Source organism: Suillus fuscotomentosus (assembly GCF_016647785.1).
Source record: "Suillus fuscotomentosus strain FC203 chromosome Unknown F5891scaffold_4, whole genome shotgun sequence".
In the NCBI taxonomy this organism is placed as follows: domain Eukaryota; kingdom Fungi; phylum Basidiomycota; class Agaricomycetes; order Boletales; family Suillaceae; genus Suillus; species Suillus fuscotomentosus.
In genome coordinates, this window is record NW_024539516.1 from 1,290,102 (window position 1) to 1,308,637 (window position 18,536).

General features: G+C 44.9%; 6 protein-coding genes across 6 annotated transcripts; 2 read left to right on the plus strand and 4 right to left on the minus strand.

Moving 5' to 3' along the window:
• Positions 1-95: 95 nt before the first annotated feature.
• On the minus strand, positions 96-5,620 carry F5891DRAFT_1238947 (uncharacterized protein; the record flags this gene model as incomplete). The annotated part of the gene is made up of 21 exons (XM_041369684.1): positions 96-184; positions 256-370; positions 418-450; positions 505-589; positions 639-817; positions 955-1,113; positions 1,163-1,346; positions 1,649-1,742; positions 2,356-2,431; positions 2,565-2,583; positions 2,654-2,718; positions 2,925-2,972; positions 3,198-3,265; positions 3,739-3,814; positions 3,972-4,118; positions 4,173-4,379; positions 4,431-4,498; positions 4,550-5,135; positions 5,234-5,350; positions 5,402-5,497; positions 5,543-5,620. 21 exons carry the CDS (start codon positions 5,618-5,620, stop codon positions 96-98), a joined length of 2,589 nt encoding a protein of 862 aa, XP_041232377.1.
• A 672-nt stretch (positions 5,621-6,292) lies between these two features.
• F5891DRAFT_1182214 (uncharacterized protein) lies at positions 6,293-6,854 on the plus strand (the record flags this gene model as incomplete). Its single annotated transcript, XM_041366131.1, has 2 exons — positions 6,293-6,484; positions 6,540-6,854. 2 exons carry the CDS (start codon positions 6,293-6,295, stop codon positions 6,852-6,854), a joined length of 507 nt encoding a protein of 168 aa, XP_041232378.1.
• A 458-nt stretch (positions 6,855-7,312) lies between these two features.
• F5891DRAFT_975519 (uncharacterized protein) lies at positions 7,313-8,253 on the minus strand (the record flags this gene model as incomplete). The annotated part of the gene is made up of 4 exons (XM_041376526.1): positions 7,313-7,548; positions 7,608-7,655; positions 7,830-8,041; positions 8,099-8,253. 4 exons carry the CDS (start codon positions 8,251-8,253, stop codon positions 7,313-7,315), a joined length of 651 nt encoding a protein of 216 aa, XP_041232379.1.
• A 384-nt stretch (positions 8,254-8,637) lies between these two features.
• F5891DRAFT_1182215 (uncharacterized protein) lies at positions 8,638-10,164 on the plus strand (the record flags this gene model as incomplete). Its single annotated transcript, XM_041366132.1, has 2 exons — positions 8,638-9,060; positions 9,121-10,164. The coding sequence occupies 2 exons, from the start codon at positions 8,638-8,640 to the stop codon at positions 10,162-10,164; spliced, it is 1,467 nt and encodes a 488-aa protein (XP_041232380.1).
• A 504-nt stretch (positions 10,165-10,668) lies between these two features.
• F5891DRAFT_1182216 (uncharacterized protein) lies at positions 10,669-12,488 on the minus strand (the record flags this gene model as incomplete). The annotated part of the gene is made up of 6 exons (XM_041366133.1): positions 10,669-11,283; positions 11,339-11,467; positions 11,530-11,716; positions 11,747-11,790; positions 11,847-12,209; positions 12,267-12,488. The coding sequence occupies 6 exons, from the start codon at positions 12,486-12,488 to the stop codon at positions 10,669-10,671; spliced, it is 1,560 nt and encodes a 519-aa protein (XP_041232381.1).
• Positions 12,489-14,207: 1,719 nt separating this feature from the next.
• On the minus strand, positions 14,208-17,865 carry F5891DRAFT_1238949 (uncharacterized protein; the record flags this gene model as incomplete). The annotated part of the gene is made up of 11 exons (XM_041369685.1): positions 14,208-14,470; positions 14,529-14,638; positions 14,700-15,158; positions 15,224-15,672; positions 15,726-16,052; positions 16,104-16,301; positions 16,762-16,905; positions 16,959-17,166; positions 17,218-17,414; positions 17,472-17,651; positions 17,710-17,865. The coding sequence occupies 11 exons, from the start codon at positions 17,863-17,865 to the stop codon at positions 14,208-14,210; spliced, it is 2,691 nt and encodes an 896-aa protein (XP_041232382.1).
• Positions 17,866-18,536: the final 671 nt, after the last annotated feature.

Genomic DNA, 18,536 nt, shown 5'->3' on the forward strand with positions numbered 1-18,536 from the left:
TGATACACCATTGGTTTCATTCCATGAGGGCGAAGATGGCCAGCAACCTCTTCCATATGTTTCTGCAGGGTCACATATATGATTGCAGGTCCGGTTCAAGATTTCAAGAAGGGAATAAGAGTATCAAGTTTTTGATCCAGAGTATTTGCGACTTGAACTTGCAAAGCCAGACTAGCATTCAAAACTATTATTAGTGGGGATAATGGGAACATGAGAGCACTTACTTTGACCGGTACACTGGGGTGTGAAACACACCTTTCTGAGTATCAATGAAGAATGATTTACAGATGTCTTCTGCCACATTTGGAGTAGTGGTTGCCGTCAAGCAGAGGACATGTTCTACATCCATTTCCTCTGCAAAACGCACAATCTACAGGCCCATGAGTGCAAACCAGAACAGGTGCATGGCATGCTTACTTTTAAATACTCGGGCTGAAAGCTTGCACCCCACTACAACCCACTCATGAATGACAATCTCGTGCAAATTATAACATACCAACACACCTGCAAGATACAATGCGACTCGTCAATAGCTAGCAGTGAGATTTTGACATGACTCATCATCGCAATGAATCCTTCATTATTCAGCCTAGAAAAGTATTGTCAGAGTGATGCATGAGTCATACATAAATGTGAACCTTTCAGGAGCCACATAAAGCAGTTTTAGATGCCCTGATACAACCTCTTGTTTGACCCAGGCTGCCCATTCTGCACCCAATATGCTGTCCAGGTTTGCAGCTTTCACCCCATGATCGACTAGAGCATCGACCTGATCCTTCATCAAAGCAATGAGAGGAGATATCACCACAGTCAGCCCCTGTAATAATGTCAGTGATGTCACACTCAGGAAATGTAACTATGTTACTGGGTCTGCAGGTGGAAATATTCTATTCCGTCTAGCTTCATCTGCCTCTCTATGCCGCGCTCTTCAAGAGCCTCTCCTTCTCGAGCTACCTTGTATGAGTTAAGCCACTGTTTACCCAAGACAGCTCCAAATGCGGCCAAGATGCTGAATGTGAGGCTAGCATAGGAAAGTGATTGGATCCAGACAGTCGAGGAGGGAAATACTGTAGATGACGAAAGAGTGTTGATATCAGGTATGGAATTCAGGTGCTAAGGAATGATTTTAATATTAGGATGTTCAGAAAAGAAAATGACTTACGGTGGGAAGACCAGCATGGGTGGGTTTCATCTTGAGAGGGGATGGCGTCATACCACCTAGAGGATTAAACTGGCCTGAAAGTTGCTGATTTGTGCTGAACTGATACTGTTGCCTGTTGTCACCATTGTAATTGTCATGGAGGTGAGGATTGAGAGATAGAGAGCCTATGTCAGGCGTTGGAGAGCTTGTCATGACGGTCAAAAGAAAAGAACAAGATTGACCGTAGGTTCTAGGCTAGTCTTCAACTTAATGAACCAGTCGTAACGGCAGTTCGAGAGAGAGAAAACAGACAAAAAGTGTATACACCTACCTAAGAGGGAATTCAGCTGAGGTGCAAAAATGTGTCATAGGTCGCTACTTAGACTAGCACAAGAGAATGAACAGAATTCATAAATAACACTCACAGGAGGATTAGTTGGTTTGAATTCTAAGGATTAAGAATCAGCATCTCCAGGTAAGAAGGTCGTTGGAGGAGTAGAGACGCACTTGTTGACATCAATGCCATTGATATCATTGACAACAACCTCAAAAAAAAAGTCATAGTCATCCCAAACCTCGAGCAACCAATATTCATCAGAAACTACGGAGGCGAGTCACAGCAGCAACATGCACTTGCATTGCTCCTTCCTGTCAGAAATGAGTGCCTTCACAATCTCTACATCCTGAAGCAAGATGTCAGGGCTACGATACTTCTTCACCATCATCAAACATCGTCTCCAACTTACCTAGGGTCCAGTGAAGTTGGGTTCCAATATTGAGGTGAGATATCCATATGCATGGTATGCAATGGACGTGTGGGACGACACTTCGTTATGGTGGCCTTGGAAGATACTTCAGCATCAATAGGCCCAAGAATCGGTTGACTCATGAGTAAAGTCTACTGTAAGAAACCTGCTTCTATGAGTCAAGTATACAAAATCAGCAATGACAACACAGGAGATGAGTAGCTGTTCTGCATGCCAAGCAAACAGGCAAGCAAGATATCATGCACTCTGAGTGATACCGGTCCAGGCTAGCAGGACGAAGTAACACAGACGTACGTCCGTTCACAGTGAAAACCGCGGTTAATTTTCATGTTGCGAGCAAGAGAAGGAACAGGATTCTGCCACTTCAGGGAAAGCACGCTGCCTTGAAGACTTTTGACGCAGGTAACTGTTATACATGACATGCTCCTATGGTTGAATATAGCTGACCATAGCCTCCATACATCAGGGCTTGTGGGTATATAGCTTCACTGGAGTATCCTGGAAGTTCCCCAAACCAGCCTAGCTATAATATGTATAGTATCGGCCATAAACAACCACAATTGCTGTCCTTTGCAAAGGAGTATTGCTCTTATTCGATGACGTCCCTAGAGCGTGCAGTTAATAACTGTTTGTGCATCAAGAAAATATGCACTTACGCGAACCATGCGCCCAATGCTGTTGATTCGAATCAATAAAGTTAGTCAGATGTAGAAAAAAGGGTAAGGGGGTAGCACTGCCAGCTTACCTAGCCATAGTACACCGACAACAATGGGGAGTGTCACCTCCACCATCAGCTGCGAGAACTGCATTCTGTCAAGGCATGAGCCAAGTAAGGCGGATCAGCGGTGTGTTCAACTCACATCCACAGAAATGCAGAGATGGTAGCTATGGGTGGAATCAGGGCAAAGATAACAAAATCTCCTAAGATGTTCAGCCACAGAGAGCAGGAACACAGTTACTGGATAACATCGATTGATCAATCAATTGAGGTTGCAGATTGTGAACGAGCGCCATACCATATCCTCGGCACCCCAGAAGCCGTCGCCTGAAAGTAAAATGAAGACCTTGGAAGGGGATGGGGTATGGTTTTAAAAACAGGCGCCACCGGTAGGTGGCTGGCCTGCTAGAGGCTGCAAGATAGGAAGGGCCCGAGTTAGTAGGATCGAGCTTTTGAGGTAAAGGTGAACTTTACTGACTCTAAAGAACATGATGGAATAGCAAATACTTTTGCAGATGACAAGCTGGTATGGTGGTCAGCCACCATCTTCAAGTTGGATGCTAGAACTTACTACTATGTTGTTCATTGGTGTCTCATGCCAAAGGCTAATATATTGACCAGTAGCCTCTAGAAGTTGAACTTGAGTAAGCATTACAGTATGTATGGAAAAAGACTGCAGTGTGTCCTTTTTCAAGAGATGATGGAGCAGATTGTTATCAAGGTTTGATCCATGCTGACTCGTTTCAATCCGAACTCTTCCGACGGTTGTCAAAAACTTATAATGATTACTAATGGAAGCAAATTAGTGTTCCAAAACTTCACGATGACTCTTAATGTAGCGCATGATGCTCAGAAGCAAGGCTTCGAGTCCTTAGATCAAGACTCTGCTACATGCCTGAGGGGTCAAGGAGCAGAAAAACAATCTATCATGGTACTACAAAAAAAATCTGCATGCAACTAGTAGTGTGATAATACATCACTTCAACTCGATCTTCAATGCGTGAAAACCTTCATCTCCTGGACGGGCCTCATAGTCCATTCTGTTGCCTCAATGCCTCTTCACTGTGTACATGAGATTGAGCATGAGAAAAACTTGAACTGAGTTGACTTACAGTGCTGTTTCCTAACCATCAGGGCCACTACGTGTGGTAAGCCAATGTTCCAACTCCATGGATCGCTCATCAGTGCCTGAGCGAGCCGCAGTAAGAAAGTCCAGCTGGTGATGATGTTCCTCATCCAGGGAGTGGGTAAACATGATGTTGTGGTCACTAAGCCATGTCCTAAAGAATGCGATAATCTGTTGAAAGCTATGAGTTCTGAGTTGTGAAACATAGACATGACACACCAGAGCACATATTCTGGAAATGAGGTGTTTTGGAATGGACGTGTAGGACTCAGGGAAGAGAGTAAGAAGTGACTCTACACAGCCATGGATGGGTCGGATAATCCGATGCGCAAGCATTGCCAACAAGGCCTTATTGTGGTATGGGTTCTGGAACATTAGAGGTTAGTCCTGTAATCAGATGATTGTGATAAGAACAAATACAAAGTTGCTGTCAAACATAAAAGCGATGGATGTGACATCACTACTCCAATCTGTCATATTGGTAAGATGCTGGATAAGTGCTTTAGCCTCCTCAGATGTTTTGGTCTTCAAAGAAAATCCGCCCAAACAGGTTTTCTTTGGCTCTTCGACGAAACTCTGGGCACAAGTCCTCATTGATTTTATAAATGCAGACCGTTTGGCATATAACTGTAGATATACATCTCAGTCAGAAGAGCCAAAGCAACAATATAAATGTACTATTTCAATGATATCTGGATGCAGGAGGTTCAAAATTTCAGTCTCACCGGTTTCATGGCATTGGAGTCCTGCTATATTGTAAGCGTATCAAAGTAGATGTTATCAGTGTTCACCCTTACCAGACTCCGGGGGCTGAGGAGAAGCATTACCGATAGTCTGCATTTCAGTGATCACCTGTACACAGTATGACTTGAATGCAGCCTCACTACCTTGGATGTTGATAGTCAGGTAATTTCTGCCCATGAGCCTGGCATTGGATATAATTGTCCATGCAGCAGTAAAGTGACTCTTCAGGTAATTTGATGTATAAGATATGCCTTCCGTAAAGACCTGCAGATTGCAGCCGATAAAGACAGGTAGTCTCTGGATGCCAATGACAGAACCATATGGGAGCAATGTGGTGTTCACATGTATGGCCGGTTTGTCATATGGCGGAAGCATTAGAGGGATGGATGATGCTGCAGGTGAAACCGGAGCAGGGTTCATCCAATTGTTCTCACTTATTGAGAAGATATCCGAGTTACTGAAGAGAGATGCAGCATCTGAGGTGAACAAAGTGGCCACTGGACTGAGAGAGGTATAACCGACAACAGGGTGGGCAGGAGCAGGACTTTGAACAACAGGATCCAAAAGAATATTCCTGAGATGAGGCTCAGGATTAAGGAAGAAATTGTGTGCCAGATTTGCGATAGGATCAGTGACCTTCTGTTGTCAAGAAGTCAGTTTTAGCTCATGTATTGCCCCGATACACGTACCTTGATTATCATCAGTGTGCTACTGTCACTGTGTGTGTACATACTCACTGCTCTCCAGCCGTTGGGCACAACAAACTGGTTCGACTGCAATGTGCACAATAAATCTTGGTAACCTCCTACAAGTCCAGAAAATCTTACTGATATTCCAGGATACACACGTGTGTTCTACACCAGAGGAATTGATATAAATCGTGAATAGATTAATATATAACATACCAAATATACAGAATGATGCGAGTACCCCACGTCAGAGGGTTCTTGCACATATGTGACTTTGATATGTGTGTCTTCGATCGCAGTAAAACCAACATGCTAGAGGAGTGAGATATTTTAGAAGACACCAAGTTTGAAACTCACATCATCGGCAAACCAGTCCAAGATAATTGGATGTCTGTTGACGTGAGAGGGTGGGATGTATGAATAACCAATGCGCATTGTAAGAGAGTCTGGAGTACTTGATAGGGCTTTCAATGTGCCATTTTCAACGTACTTTTAAGACTTTCTGGAATACCTTCTGGAGTTGTTCGTTCATCGATCATTAACAATCAGGTAGACACAACTGACCCAAGAAGCAAGTGCATGAAGAGGCGCGATGAAAGCAAAATGTAACAAGGCTAATGAGGATTGAATGGATGCGGAGTCTTCCTGCATAGCCTGGTAGTGGATGACAAATACTTTACCTTGGGAAATTACTCGCGCTACTTCCTGAATCTTTATGTGAGCCCAAATTGAATTTGTGACCTTCATTTCCATCCAAGTAATGAATTCGTGAATCCGTATTTGGATTCATGTGAATAAAGAATTGAATTCCTGAACTCATATCTACAATATGGAATGCATAGGATAGCCCGGTGAAATGATGTTGACCTCGGAGTTCAAATGTTCAACAGCTTCTCAGCGGGCATTCAACGAAGGGCTATAGCCTTCACAAGCTGCCTGGCTGCTGTTAGCTATGGCAGTACCGCATACATGCAGATGCAGCCCTATCACACGTCTGAGTTGATTTGATTCACCTTCGGAACAACCTGAAATTCAACTACTTAAACTTGACTGAACATACTAAAAGTTACTATTTTCAACGAATTCAACCGTTGGCTGACCTAATCCATGTCTTCTGCATGTCTGCCTACTCTTGACTCTTTATCGTCCCCTAGATCTAACACCCCACATAACTTTAAACCGATTCCTGAGGGCAATGATTGTGTTGCCTGGTGCACCCGCACATTAAGCCAACAACCTCGGGACGCATACCCTTCTCCAACTGCCTCCCATCAATCTGGCTTGCAGGAGCCTTCGTCTGTGTGTACTATCACTAGATTTCATCGTTATCATGCGACTGATTTTAATGAATAAGGTGGATGCTCTTTGTCTCCCTCCATTTTGGGGGACATGTCATAATAGTGACCTCACTGTTGCTCTTATCAGCGCTAAATGCTCAGAGCGCCGGGCAGAGTATAAACTTATCCAAAAGTGCCTGAAACGTATCAACATTGAAAAGGAACTTTACAGTCTGGTGGAAGTACAGACACACCAGAGACTGCACAAAGCTGACATCAATGTTGGTGTTACCCATGGTGTGTTGTGTGTCTCCGGCCTGACACCTTCAGGTGATGATCCGGATAGTGATGTGTCGAGCTTGGGTAGGTCAGACGGAGAGGAATCCTCTTGAGATCCATACAAAGATTAATCCCTATCGTATCTGTTCTTGTTTCATGACCATGGTGTACGTTCTCCCATACAAATTGTTCACTATTATATTTATGCTTACATTTATATCTATGTTGTAACAGCTACTGTTACCCTACTGATTCACTTGTACAATTGTCCATATGGTAGGAATTATGTACTCCACATGTCGATCTCTTACTGCTATATCTCTGAGAAATGTCGTCCATCATGTCACGAGTTGTAAACTCCTTGTCGATGGGTACCAGCATGCAAGCTTGACAATGTCTATTCTTGGGACTTCAACACGGACTTTTACACGTCTGAGTCAGTACTTATGGCTGCACTTTTGAATCTTGAATTCGCACCATCCTCACTTACTCGACACAGAACATCAAACACACCCGCTTGTATTGCAAGGCTCCAGAGCTCCATTCCTAGTTCTGCTGCTACTATGTAGTACTAATTTTCTTCTATAGTTAAATTGATAACCTCGGCTCTTTGCTTTCCTACACAACGGTGATGCTCAAACATCCACCTTGTCATTATCAGCTCACAACCATTGCACAGTGTAAGAAATCTGTGGAATTCATCCACTGTGAGGCTGGGCTGGGTAAAGGAGTCCAATTTCAGCAGCCTTTCGAGTGTTTTTTCATTTCGCTGAAGCTGGCGCCGTTGGATGAGTCCAACTTTGATGTCTATGTATGAATAAGTATCTTTTACCGTGCAATCATAACTTGTTCCATGTAGTACATACCATTCCCATCAAAAAACATGATTTCAAGCGGCCTGGCCTCATCAGGTCCTAATACAAGACATGTTAGATTAGTGATGCATCGATGGTTACAGATTGATATAGCCCCACTTCATCTTAGATAATGCTTGATGGGCAAGCCGAGTGAAGTGTGCATTTGCTCAACACAGACTGCAGGCTCATCAGGTGACCTGAAGCTTAATCTTGCCAAACCCGTTAACTTACCAACATAACTGCATTTGCTCAATGCACAACAGGCTACATACTGTCCTGCATTTGGTCCCTGCATTGAGATTACTATGGCAGCCTCGCAGTGATTGACAGGGTCATGGTCATCCATAAATGCACAAAGGCAGTGTGGTGCTTGGAATTGGTGAGAGTTTCGATACACTACTAGGTCTGAGGGAACAATATGTTCCCCATCCTCATTAACTGGCCTGGATCCAACAAAAGGGTGAGATTTTCAAGACACCCTTACTACTTGGCTAACACACCAATACCATATGCAGAGCGTTTCTCCAGTCTCGTCTAGTTCAAGCACAGCATGTGTGCTGCTGCTGACGCGAGCTGCAAGCTTTGCTTGCTGACTTGTCCACTCCCTCGAAAGTTTTTCAGCTGTGATGTTGGTCTCTGTACGAGCAGGAGCCATCTGTGCACCAGAAGATTCACTTGTGCAACTGACTGACCATCCTCAAGCTTTTATAATTTCCTTCGGTTTTCAGGTAATCATTGTAGTTTGGTCAAGTTTGTTGTCTCAACCATGTTTGTTCTCTCTAGAGCCCTATACATGTAAATACTAGCCTGATTTCCAGATCCGATACCAGTAACCGGTAGCCTCTACCACTGTGGGTACCTTCTACTTGCATCCAAGAGATATTGAATACTTTGTTCCGTCCGCTTTCTGATACTGTACTTACCGCCGGCAGTCTACTACTAGCAGGTGCCTTCAACTACTACAAAACGTTAGTATCAATGACACTCCGGTTACTACTCGTTAGTCTGATTCGTTTCATCGACTTAGACCTGAACTTCCATGGACGGCTCACTCTCGTCTTCACCAGACGTGTACTTGGCAGCATACTCGACTAATTGTACTTGCGGAAGAAGCTTCGCTCAGCTAAACGCATATGCAAACCATCAACGAACGTGCAGAAAGAGAAAGAAACGCCTTTCGAATGCGCTAACAAAGGCCAAAGAAGTATGGACTACAAGAAAAAAGCTGTGTAAAGAAGACGGACATGGTGAGGCGGCTGTGTTTACCTCAACCTCTAGCTGTAATGCGACAACTCGAACTTCATCGGGAGAGAGCAGGGTGCGCCCACCACTGGATTATGAATTTTCTGGCTCAGAGTTCAGTTCCGAGCAGGCTGCTATCACTGTCGACAGAGTAGAATTCGGTGGAAATTCAGGATCAGGATCGGAGCTTCCCATGGCAGGCATCGAAATTGAACACAATGTGAGTGTCACCCTGAATGCAGATCATATTCTTACCATTGACACCGGAATGGTCTTTTAGGATATATGCAGTCCTCCGGAAGTCTCACAGGCAGTAGAAGATCCACGGTCGCTTGCAGAACGTCGCCCACGGCGCCTCAACCGGCGTCTTCCCGCACGGTTCCGAGATATTCTCCCTCAGCCACTACCACCACCTATCGTTGAGCAAGCCCCATCCCCCGCTGCAGATACTTCGTCTGTCTCGGATACAAGTTCACCACTGTCGTGCGCCCTGCGCATCTTGCGCACGCTTCCTAATATATTCGGACTTTCACGACAATATTATAGTAGTCGCCTGCCAACTCACGATCCAGATGAGATTACCACTTTGGAGAACCTCACTCTGACACATTCAGACCCAGAAGGTCAGGATCCCAGCAGGCCCGGACACCCAATGCAGGATCATGATGGCGGTGGGGAAGATCTGGACGCTTTCTACCCATATCCAAACAAATCATCATTTGGGCTTGGCGACTGGTTTTGGAATGGGGGTTTGCAGAAGTCGCAGAAGAGTTTTAAGGAATTGTTACGGGTTATCTGCGATCCTGAGTTTCGACTTGAAGATATCCGTTCTACGCGCTGGAACTTGATCGATCAACAACTCGGATCTAGCTCCGAAGACGCAGAGGGGAATATGCCATTTGAAGGCGCTGGGTGGAAGAAGAGCGCAATTAATATCAAGATTCCCATTTCCAATCGCGCAGATAACCCAGGCATCCGTGATTATCTCACCGCAGACCTATATCACCGACCGCTCGTATCTGTCATCCGCGAAAAGCTTGCAAATGTTAAGCACGACGAACTCTTCTACTATCAGCCTTACGAACTGCTTTGGAATCGCGGACGATCTGAAAGACCCATTCGTGTTCATGGTGAACTTTATACATCCGAGTCTTTCATTCAGGCGCACCGTGAACTCCAAGAGTCACCACCGGAGCCTGGGTGTGATCTAGAGCGCGTTGTTGTTGCTCTCATGTTTTGGTCAGACACGACACATTTGACCTCCTTTAGCAATTCCAAACTCTGGCCCTGCTACATGTTTTTTGGGAATGAGTCCAAGTACTGAAGATGTAAACCTTCTTGCCGGCTATGCAGTCATGTCACCTATTTCAATCACGTAGGTGCCCATGTTCTTCTTCAGGTTTTTATTCTATCCTCATGTGTGCATCGTCTTCAAGCTTCCGGATAATTTCAAGGATTTTGCTACTGCACAGTTTGTCGGAAATTTCCTATTTGGGATTCATGACCTTGCAATGGGTTGCAAGGATCCAATGACGAGCCTAGGTTCCAACGTGTTACAATAAAAGAGCATTATGTTACAATTATGTCACAAGCTGGTTGCAAGTGTGCCTTTCAACGAAAGTTTCAACCCAATTAGTAATATTAACTGTCGGCTGCAAGTCAGTTTCATTGTAGGTTGCAATTGAGATCCCAAGGCTTCCTAACTTTGTCTCAATAAATATTGTTCAGTTTGAAGTCAATTCGAACATCATTGAAACCAACAAATTGAGATTACAATGAGCACTAATCTGACTGCATAATACTACTGTAATACACTGCAACAGTAGTTCTAGTTCCTTCTCCAAGTCTGTGTTTCTCGCTGCTCTGCTGACAATGATATAGCCGCTAGCCCACCCCTCTTTCCCCTTCCACAGCCCTGTCGACTGGAGGATGAAGCTGCTGGTGGCAGCATTTCCACACTGTCAGGTACATCAGGAACTGGAGGGGTTTCATCAGCCGCAAGCGCAACTGGAGCAGGAGGGGTTACAGTGGCAGTAGTCTCGACAGCAGGGGTGATGGCTGGTGCTAGTGCAGTGAGGGGAAAGGCAGGTGGTGCAGCCAGAGCGAGTGTTGGTGAACTGGGGGGAACTGGAGAGACACGGTGACCATCAGTAGTCGGAGAGTCTGATTCTCGATCTTTGCGCCCTGCATTGGCAAGGGCCAAGCACATTAGATTGGATGTCAAATCCTTGCCTTCAGCATCTGAAGTCGCGATATTGGAAGATGATGTTGACTGCCAGACATGGCGATCGATTTGTTGGTGGATCGACAGAATGCATGGCTCTTCCCAAAGCGTCACCCACAATTGTTTGTAGGCTGCAAACATTGCCGCATACAGTAGACGAGACTTCGCACCAACTCCGTCTTTGGTGAACGAAGTGTTGGGGGACAGAATGAAGATTAACTAAAGAAATGTTAGATACTGTAAATTGATTGTAGCGAAGGCTTAAAGAACTCACTGCGACCCAACCCCAGGCAAGAAGACTAGGGGTGCATGAGGTGATGCCCCATTTTCGAGCATTGCACTTGGCACAAGGCCATCCAGCAATATCTAGTGAATTTTTCCCAAACATTACAATCCTGATTGCCTGGGTGAATTGGACCAGACAGCATAAGAATAGATTCAGACAGTGATAAATAAAACAAGTACCTTTGAGAGTGGCTCCCAATTTCCAAAAACCGTGGACATCGTAGGGTCCCTTTCCTGCCTCGTAAAAAGGATGGGTGGGAACTTCGACAATGGTGAACAATTACCTGGACCAGTACCGAGCATCTTCTGGATTTCAGGGATTGTGTCCCAATTTGTAAAACCAATGTTGAAGTACGACAGATCAAGACTGAATATTCAACCTGCCATCACCCTTAACTTGCCGATTTCGCTCAAGCGACCGCCTTGAAGTTGTTGTTCTAGCTGCAGTACATAATAATAATCATTGTTAGGTCACACAATATAATAGACTGACGTACCAACGATTGAAAATGCGAAGTCGGTACAAACTGATGGAGATGGTCTGGAAGAAGTGAGTATAGCTCAGTCACGAGACCGAGCTCTTCAGCACTTTTGCTGGCATAGCGACTCCCGGATATGATTGCAGGTGGAGGGTTCAGCACAGGGAGTTTGAGGATACAATGCTCAGGTGGGAACATCTCCGCAACAATTCCGTACTTGCGGGAAAAGGTCAAGAGCTCGACATCGAAAACTTTCAGCTCATCTGGGACTTGAGTGCTTGAATGCTGGCGTTGATTAGATGACAAAGTCTTGTTCTTCTCGCCCAGAGTACAGTTATCGTTCTTGAGTGCCTGGTTTTCCAACTGCAAGCACCGAACGATCTTAAGACATGAGAATCAGTATATTGAATAGTTGCAAGCATTACATGACTACAATACCTCAATGTCCCCATGCGACTGTTGCCTGCGGCTGTTGGAGACTGTTTCAGATGACTGATGACTAGCAGTTGATGAGATCCCCGCTGTAAGAGATGGAGAGTCCAAATCGTCGAAGTCCGATTCAGACGCATCAGATTGAACGACGTGACGGGGAGCCTGCTGGGGCATAATGTCAATGAGAGAGATACCTGCAGTGGGTTGAATTTCAGACTCAGTGGTCATAAAAATACGATGGGGCAGACAACTTATAGATGGGGCAGTTGATGGGCAATGTCGGAACAAAAGGAACACATGGTCGTACATGAGGTAGCTTGATATTGCAGTATAGCACTGATAATCAAACAAATTAGCCTCGTGGCTTGATGGGAGGCAGAGAAAACGATGCAACTTACCTGTAGACACAGCGACATGAGTCATAGCTGCATTACATTTATGTCGAGAGGTTGTAGCTGCCATTCCGTGATCCTCAAAGTATCGTCAAACTGAGTCTTGTCGATGTAACAATTACAGTTACAGTGTCAATGAACGACAAAGTTGGTTGAATCTAGGTTGGAAGACCGATTGAAACCAATGGACTTGGCAAAAATGTCAGCATATTATTGCATAATCATCTGATGTCATTGACAATGCGGCACTCAGCATGTGGTATAGTGCATGTGGAGAGCTGTAATTAAGTGCAATGACACATCTAGAAGTCCTTTTCCAATGAGTTAGGTTCAATCGTGTGACTGACATTCACCTTTGAGTAGTCCAACACATGCTTTTCGAAGAGGGTTCTGCAGCACCCAGATCCCGTACATCAGATTGCTGATGGACCACCAAAAATTTGGATACACAACTCACAGAATATGATCAATCTTGGCTCACTACACAACATTGATAGCACACATAGGATTTTTGACCTCCTTGCGCCATCTCAGGTAACCGGGCCGAGCTGTTTGTCGATCCAGACACTCATCAACTTGGCACATGGTTGTGTTCCCCTGTCTGTTTTGAAGGAGCTCATGGCAGATGGGCTTCACGAGGAGGTCCGTCAGCTGACAGAATGGAGCAGACTGGACAGCATGCTTATGGTCTGGTGAGCTGTGGAGCAAGCCGGCTGTGTTGTAACATCGAGGCTGCGGCGGCGCATTGCTGGCCAGGCACGAGCACTTGGTCTTGGCCAACTCCAACCCAACGAGGAGCCTGCTGCTGGGACTGATGATTGTGACGATGTTGCAGTGAACCCATCGCTGCATGACTCGGCTAATCGGGGATGTAATCCTTACAGCGGTGAACCTCTGACTCTACACGAGATGGTCCTTGAACTACTGCAGGCCAGTTTTCATCTTAAGCTTGACCAACTTTTTTTGAAACTTGAGTATGGCCTTGCTCGATGAATCCTCGATGGCGACAGCCTGAGGATGGTGTGGACGACATTTGAGATGGCTCAAGAGCAAGCAGGCAAATCAGTGCACATACACTCATCACGGTTGATGCGCTCGTTGGAGAACATAAGGCCAGGTAGTCTCCATGGCATCAAAGAGGTATTCAGGGTGGGTGGAATCCTTGATGTAAGTGTTGATGGGGAGCAAGTGGGTTTGGAAGTGATGGCGGGCTCAGAAATTTGAGGGATACCATTAATCCAGGCTTGTTGCGGCGTTGGACCAGTGGTTGTGCTGTCCTGGGTGCCTAAGCGACGGATTTGAGGCTACCTGCTATGGAGAGCCAATGACCAATATTGTGCGAATCTTCCAGGTCGTCAGCTACAGAGAGCCAACGACCAATATTGTGCGAATCTTCTGGGTTGTCAGCTGCAGAGAGCCAACAACCAATACTGTGCAAATCTTCTAGAAGCATGCGAGCTTCCGAACACACGATGAGATGCCTGCAAGAATGTCCATAGTACATTTACCATATCTAAAAAGTTAAGTTGAAGATTGATTCGCAAATGAAATTAAGTCACTGACTTTCAGGTAGGTCAATTTCACCGACAAACTTCTTGCGAAGCTCTTCAAGCTTGTCCTCGGTGTTCTGAGAGTCCAGCGAGATTGAACGCTTGTGAAAACCGATCAAAACAGGAAGGGTGTCCTCATCATTGGCTGTCTGAGAGTCCAGCATCGAGATGGAACACTTGCGATCATCGATCAAAACAGGAAGGGTGTCCGTTAAGATGGCTTGGTTGGCGAGACTAGTGAGGTAATACTTGCCAGGGCTGTAGCAGCCTAATTATTCAGGACATGTTAGCTAGGACAACATAGATTAAGGCAAGAATGTGTGAACCTTCTTGCTTGGTGTTAGAGCAGGTGATGATACATGAACTGGTGCAAGAGTAGAAGCAGCGGTAAGTGGCATTACTATCTCTAAATGCCAGTTCAATGGGGAGGTTGCCGCTGAGGCATGCCACAGAGGCTTCTTGTGCTATCGCAAATATATCGGCGCTTAGCATCGCACTTATGATAGTATGGTCCAGGTCTCCATCTGAATCCACATCCTTGCCCACTCTCATGAACCTTCGCCCAGTTCTGAATCCAACCCATGTATGCATCTTTGAAATGACTGAGGGCGATCCTATCTGTGGAGGCCGTTTCCCCAAATAGCCGGATTGCCTGGACCTGCTGCGCCTCCAAGGTGTACAGCTGGCGAAAAACTGTTCCACCTCTCAAACAGTTGTCACAACCTTTTGGGCAAAGGTGGGAATCGAAACACTTGTTGAAATGCGCGAGGATTAATGACCATTGGCAGTCAGCCTCTGAATCGTAGTGGCAGTAATGGGCCGTCACTGAGAGGTCTTCCAGTTGTCGCTTTTTCTCCTCTGGAGTCCGAGCTGGTCCTTTGTCATTGCGGCAGGTGAGAGGGAGTGTGGTGCACGGGATAATGATCATTGTTGAAGGGGAAGCTAATAACTCGCCGCTTTAGTGTAGGACAATGCAGTCAAACAAAGGTCAAGGTGAACAAATCAGTCACAAGTAACCTACTAACCAGCTGTAGTACTATTAGTACGAATTTCCTTTATGCGAAGGAACATATCTGTATCAAGAGTGTCAACAACCAAAGCCTCATTGGGTCTGCTACTGTCTTCCACCAATACACAACCATGGATGATGGATTGCACCAAAAAGAATTCTGCGGAGACTTGAGGCTTTGCCTTAACTTGCCAGAAGTCAAGATCTTTGTCCTTCCGTGGACGAGCACCAACAGGTTGATCATATGGGAGAGTGAGCACGATAGGGTATTGGACATCTCCGACCATGCAGGTGAAGACCATCAATAATTGTGCGAAGATGACGCTAGCTTCTGTCTGCAGGATGACGAAATCATATCGAGGCAATCCGTGAAACATTGGACTGCATCGGAGATAGTCGGCAGATACATGCCAGTCAACGAGTGATGCATAGTTGACTTTAAGAAATCGGTACTCAGTGATCTGTTAATGATTCCGATAAGTTACTAATAATGTGCTTTGCAATGTTGACACACCGTGTCATCAGCAGTGAGTTGGATTCGTCTCCCATTGGGAAATGGTATATTGTTGGCATTGAATGCATGGTTCAAAAATTCATTCAGCTTGATCTGAAATCGAATGAAGGCCGGATTGCCTGTCTTACTGGCTTCAACATCCGCAAATGACTGCATTGCCTGTGGTGAGCCAAGACTGAAATGTAGCCCATCTGTTGTTGATTCAGTCTCTGAATCAATCTCGGGCAGATCTGATGTGTCGAGTAGGCTGAGTTTTTGCGCATTGAGACAGCTCAACTTGCCACGAATGTATTCTGCGATAAGGCTGTCATGGTTATATCGGAGAATCTTCAAATTCCATCAGCACTTAATATATACTGTTGTAATAGTAATGCTTACCTGCTCAGCGAAGTTCTTGAAGTTTGTATGATCCTGATAAGCATCCTTCAGTGGGCCATGCATTTTTTCATTCGGTTTCGTGTTATAGTTTCGGGTGACACCTTTTGCCTCAATATTGTCGAAGAGATGCGCAGAAAGATGTTTCTTCGGGAAATTCCATGACTTGTCAATTAAGTCTAACATGTCTTCGATGTATTTCTGACTCGCAATATTAGTTGAATCAATGTGTTGCTGGTTGAGAATATAATATACAAAGAACATACATCCATCAATTGAGTCAAATTTTCGAGAGCTTTTCAGCCATCTTTGATAGTGTCTTCAGTATGGACATCTAATGAAGCATATGTGTTGAATTCCACATAGCTACGAATACAACGGAGCAGAAGATAAGCCTCTGAATCCTGATCTTGACGAAATACATTATGAGCTGCAAAGACAATAAGCTACATTTGTTTAATTAAGTTAATGGTGAATAGTCTACTACTAGAGTAACTTTCCTTTGATATATCTTCATACTTTGTTCCATCAGAAAAAGATATCGATGTAACCTGGTCGAAATGATTGAGATTTCACCAGCGTGGAAACGAGTGAAAGCTGGAAATCTAAATTAGCATCTGTAAAATATAGACAAACCTATGCACGAGCTGTCAATCTGCACAGCAGCTTGTTGACCTGAACTTTCGATCCACTTTTGCAGTTCAGCCCACAGGTGATCACTGAAAAGGCCACCATAATTAAAGTGGAGTTTGTCATTTGAGAGAGCCCGATGAACATCAGTATTCTCCATGGTATCAAATGAATTCTAAGTACGACAATTTAAATATTAATAGAGTCAGAAACAAAACAAAGACTTACATCAACATCACGAAGGCTCTTGGAGCTCAGTATTTGTTCTCGTGCTTCCAAGGTTGTAGACTCTTGGGCCTGAACACGTAATGCCTTCGCACCTGCAGATGTGCAAAGAGGATAAATATTAGATGTCTTAGAAAGCTCGTCATGAGGCACAAGACATATAGGGCAAGGGAATTTTCCCATCAGACCACGAATCAATGCCATCACAGACCTGTAAGAGTGTCAAAGACGTTACCGAGGGAGCATTAATATTGACACAAACTGTTCTTCGTAGTCTGCAGAGAGTATGAGTATGATCGGATAGAAGATACAAATGATGTCATCCCAGCATTTAACGGCAGATCCAAACTTCAACAGCAGTGCGAGGCAGGCAAGGATCTTCAGAAATGATTGATGCCATACTGCATTTTTGAGGTTGACATATACCGGCTTTCCGGAGTGCTTCTTGTCCTCCTTCACCTGTCAAAGTACTGTTAGTTGATAATATTCAGTCATTGAGTGAAGGACAGAATTAACAATTGGTAACCATCCCACTACACGTCCACCACCCAAGCCTTCTCCATTACGAATGGCAACAGGAAGGTTAGCGCACCAAGCAATGACAGGATAACCTTTCGCCCGACCAAACAATGACAATTTGACTTTATCTGTGTAAAGAATGAAGGCGAGAAGCTTGGCATCTGATGGTATTTGTGACTATAACAATGCTACATTAATACATGGCACAGACCCATAAAACAATAGTGTTGCATACTTGATACTCCCAGAATGTGTTGGCTGTCCAAGGCTCGTGAATGAACCGAATGAACTTGTCACTGTTAAACTTCGAAAGCCATTGTAGAAACAACAATACTGAGAGGAACAAATGATGCTCCTGACTGTATCTATAAAATGTTGTAAGGTTGCGCATTGCCTAGTCTGCGTTACTTGAGGAGACAAGTGCGTTCAACCCTAAAGGGGAAGTGAGTGCAGCAAAGATCTAGAGGTACGCGCTGAAGCAAGGCGCGAGAATGCACAGGTGTGCGCAAGGCGCGGGAAAACGCGCGCGTATTGGCGCGAAGTGTGGGAAAGCGCGCGCGCATATGCGGAAACAATAGAGAGACAAAGCTTAAGTGGTAATATAATGCAAGATAAGTGAAGAGAGATGCGAAGTGTAGAGGAATAGATTTCTACTATGTTCTACTAAGTAGTAAGTGCTAGGTAAAGTGAGAGGTGCAGTTGTAGGAAAAGTAAGTGGTAAAAATGGAAAGTGAGTAGTACTATGTACTGCTGGCACTTATATAGCGCGCCTAAGCGCTGTAATGCGGAGCTGAAGCGCTATCGAGTAGGTATGTAAAGATATATATGAGTGAGAATCCATGATAAAAATAAAGACAGAACAATATGCAAATGAGAGAAATAGAAATATACACACTAGAGGGCTTGGTGGACAGTGGATGGGTGCTTCTGGATGGCTGGCACTATAGGGCACTCAAGCGCGGGAACACGTGTGCGCGTATACATTGTGAAGCACGGGAATGGTGCGCGCTGCATGGGAAAGCTGCGCCTCATATAGGAATAACTGCGGATAGCACACAGAGT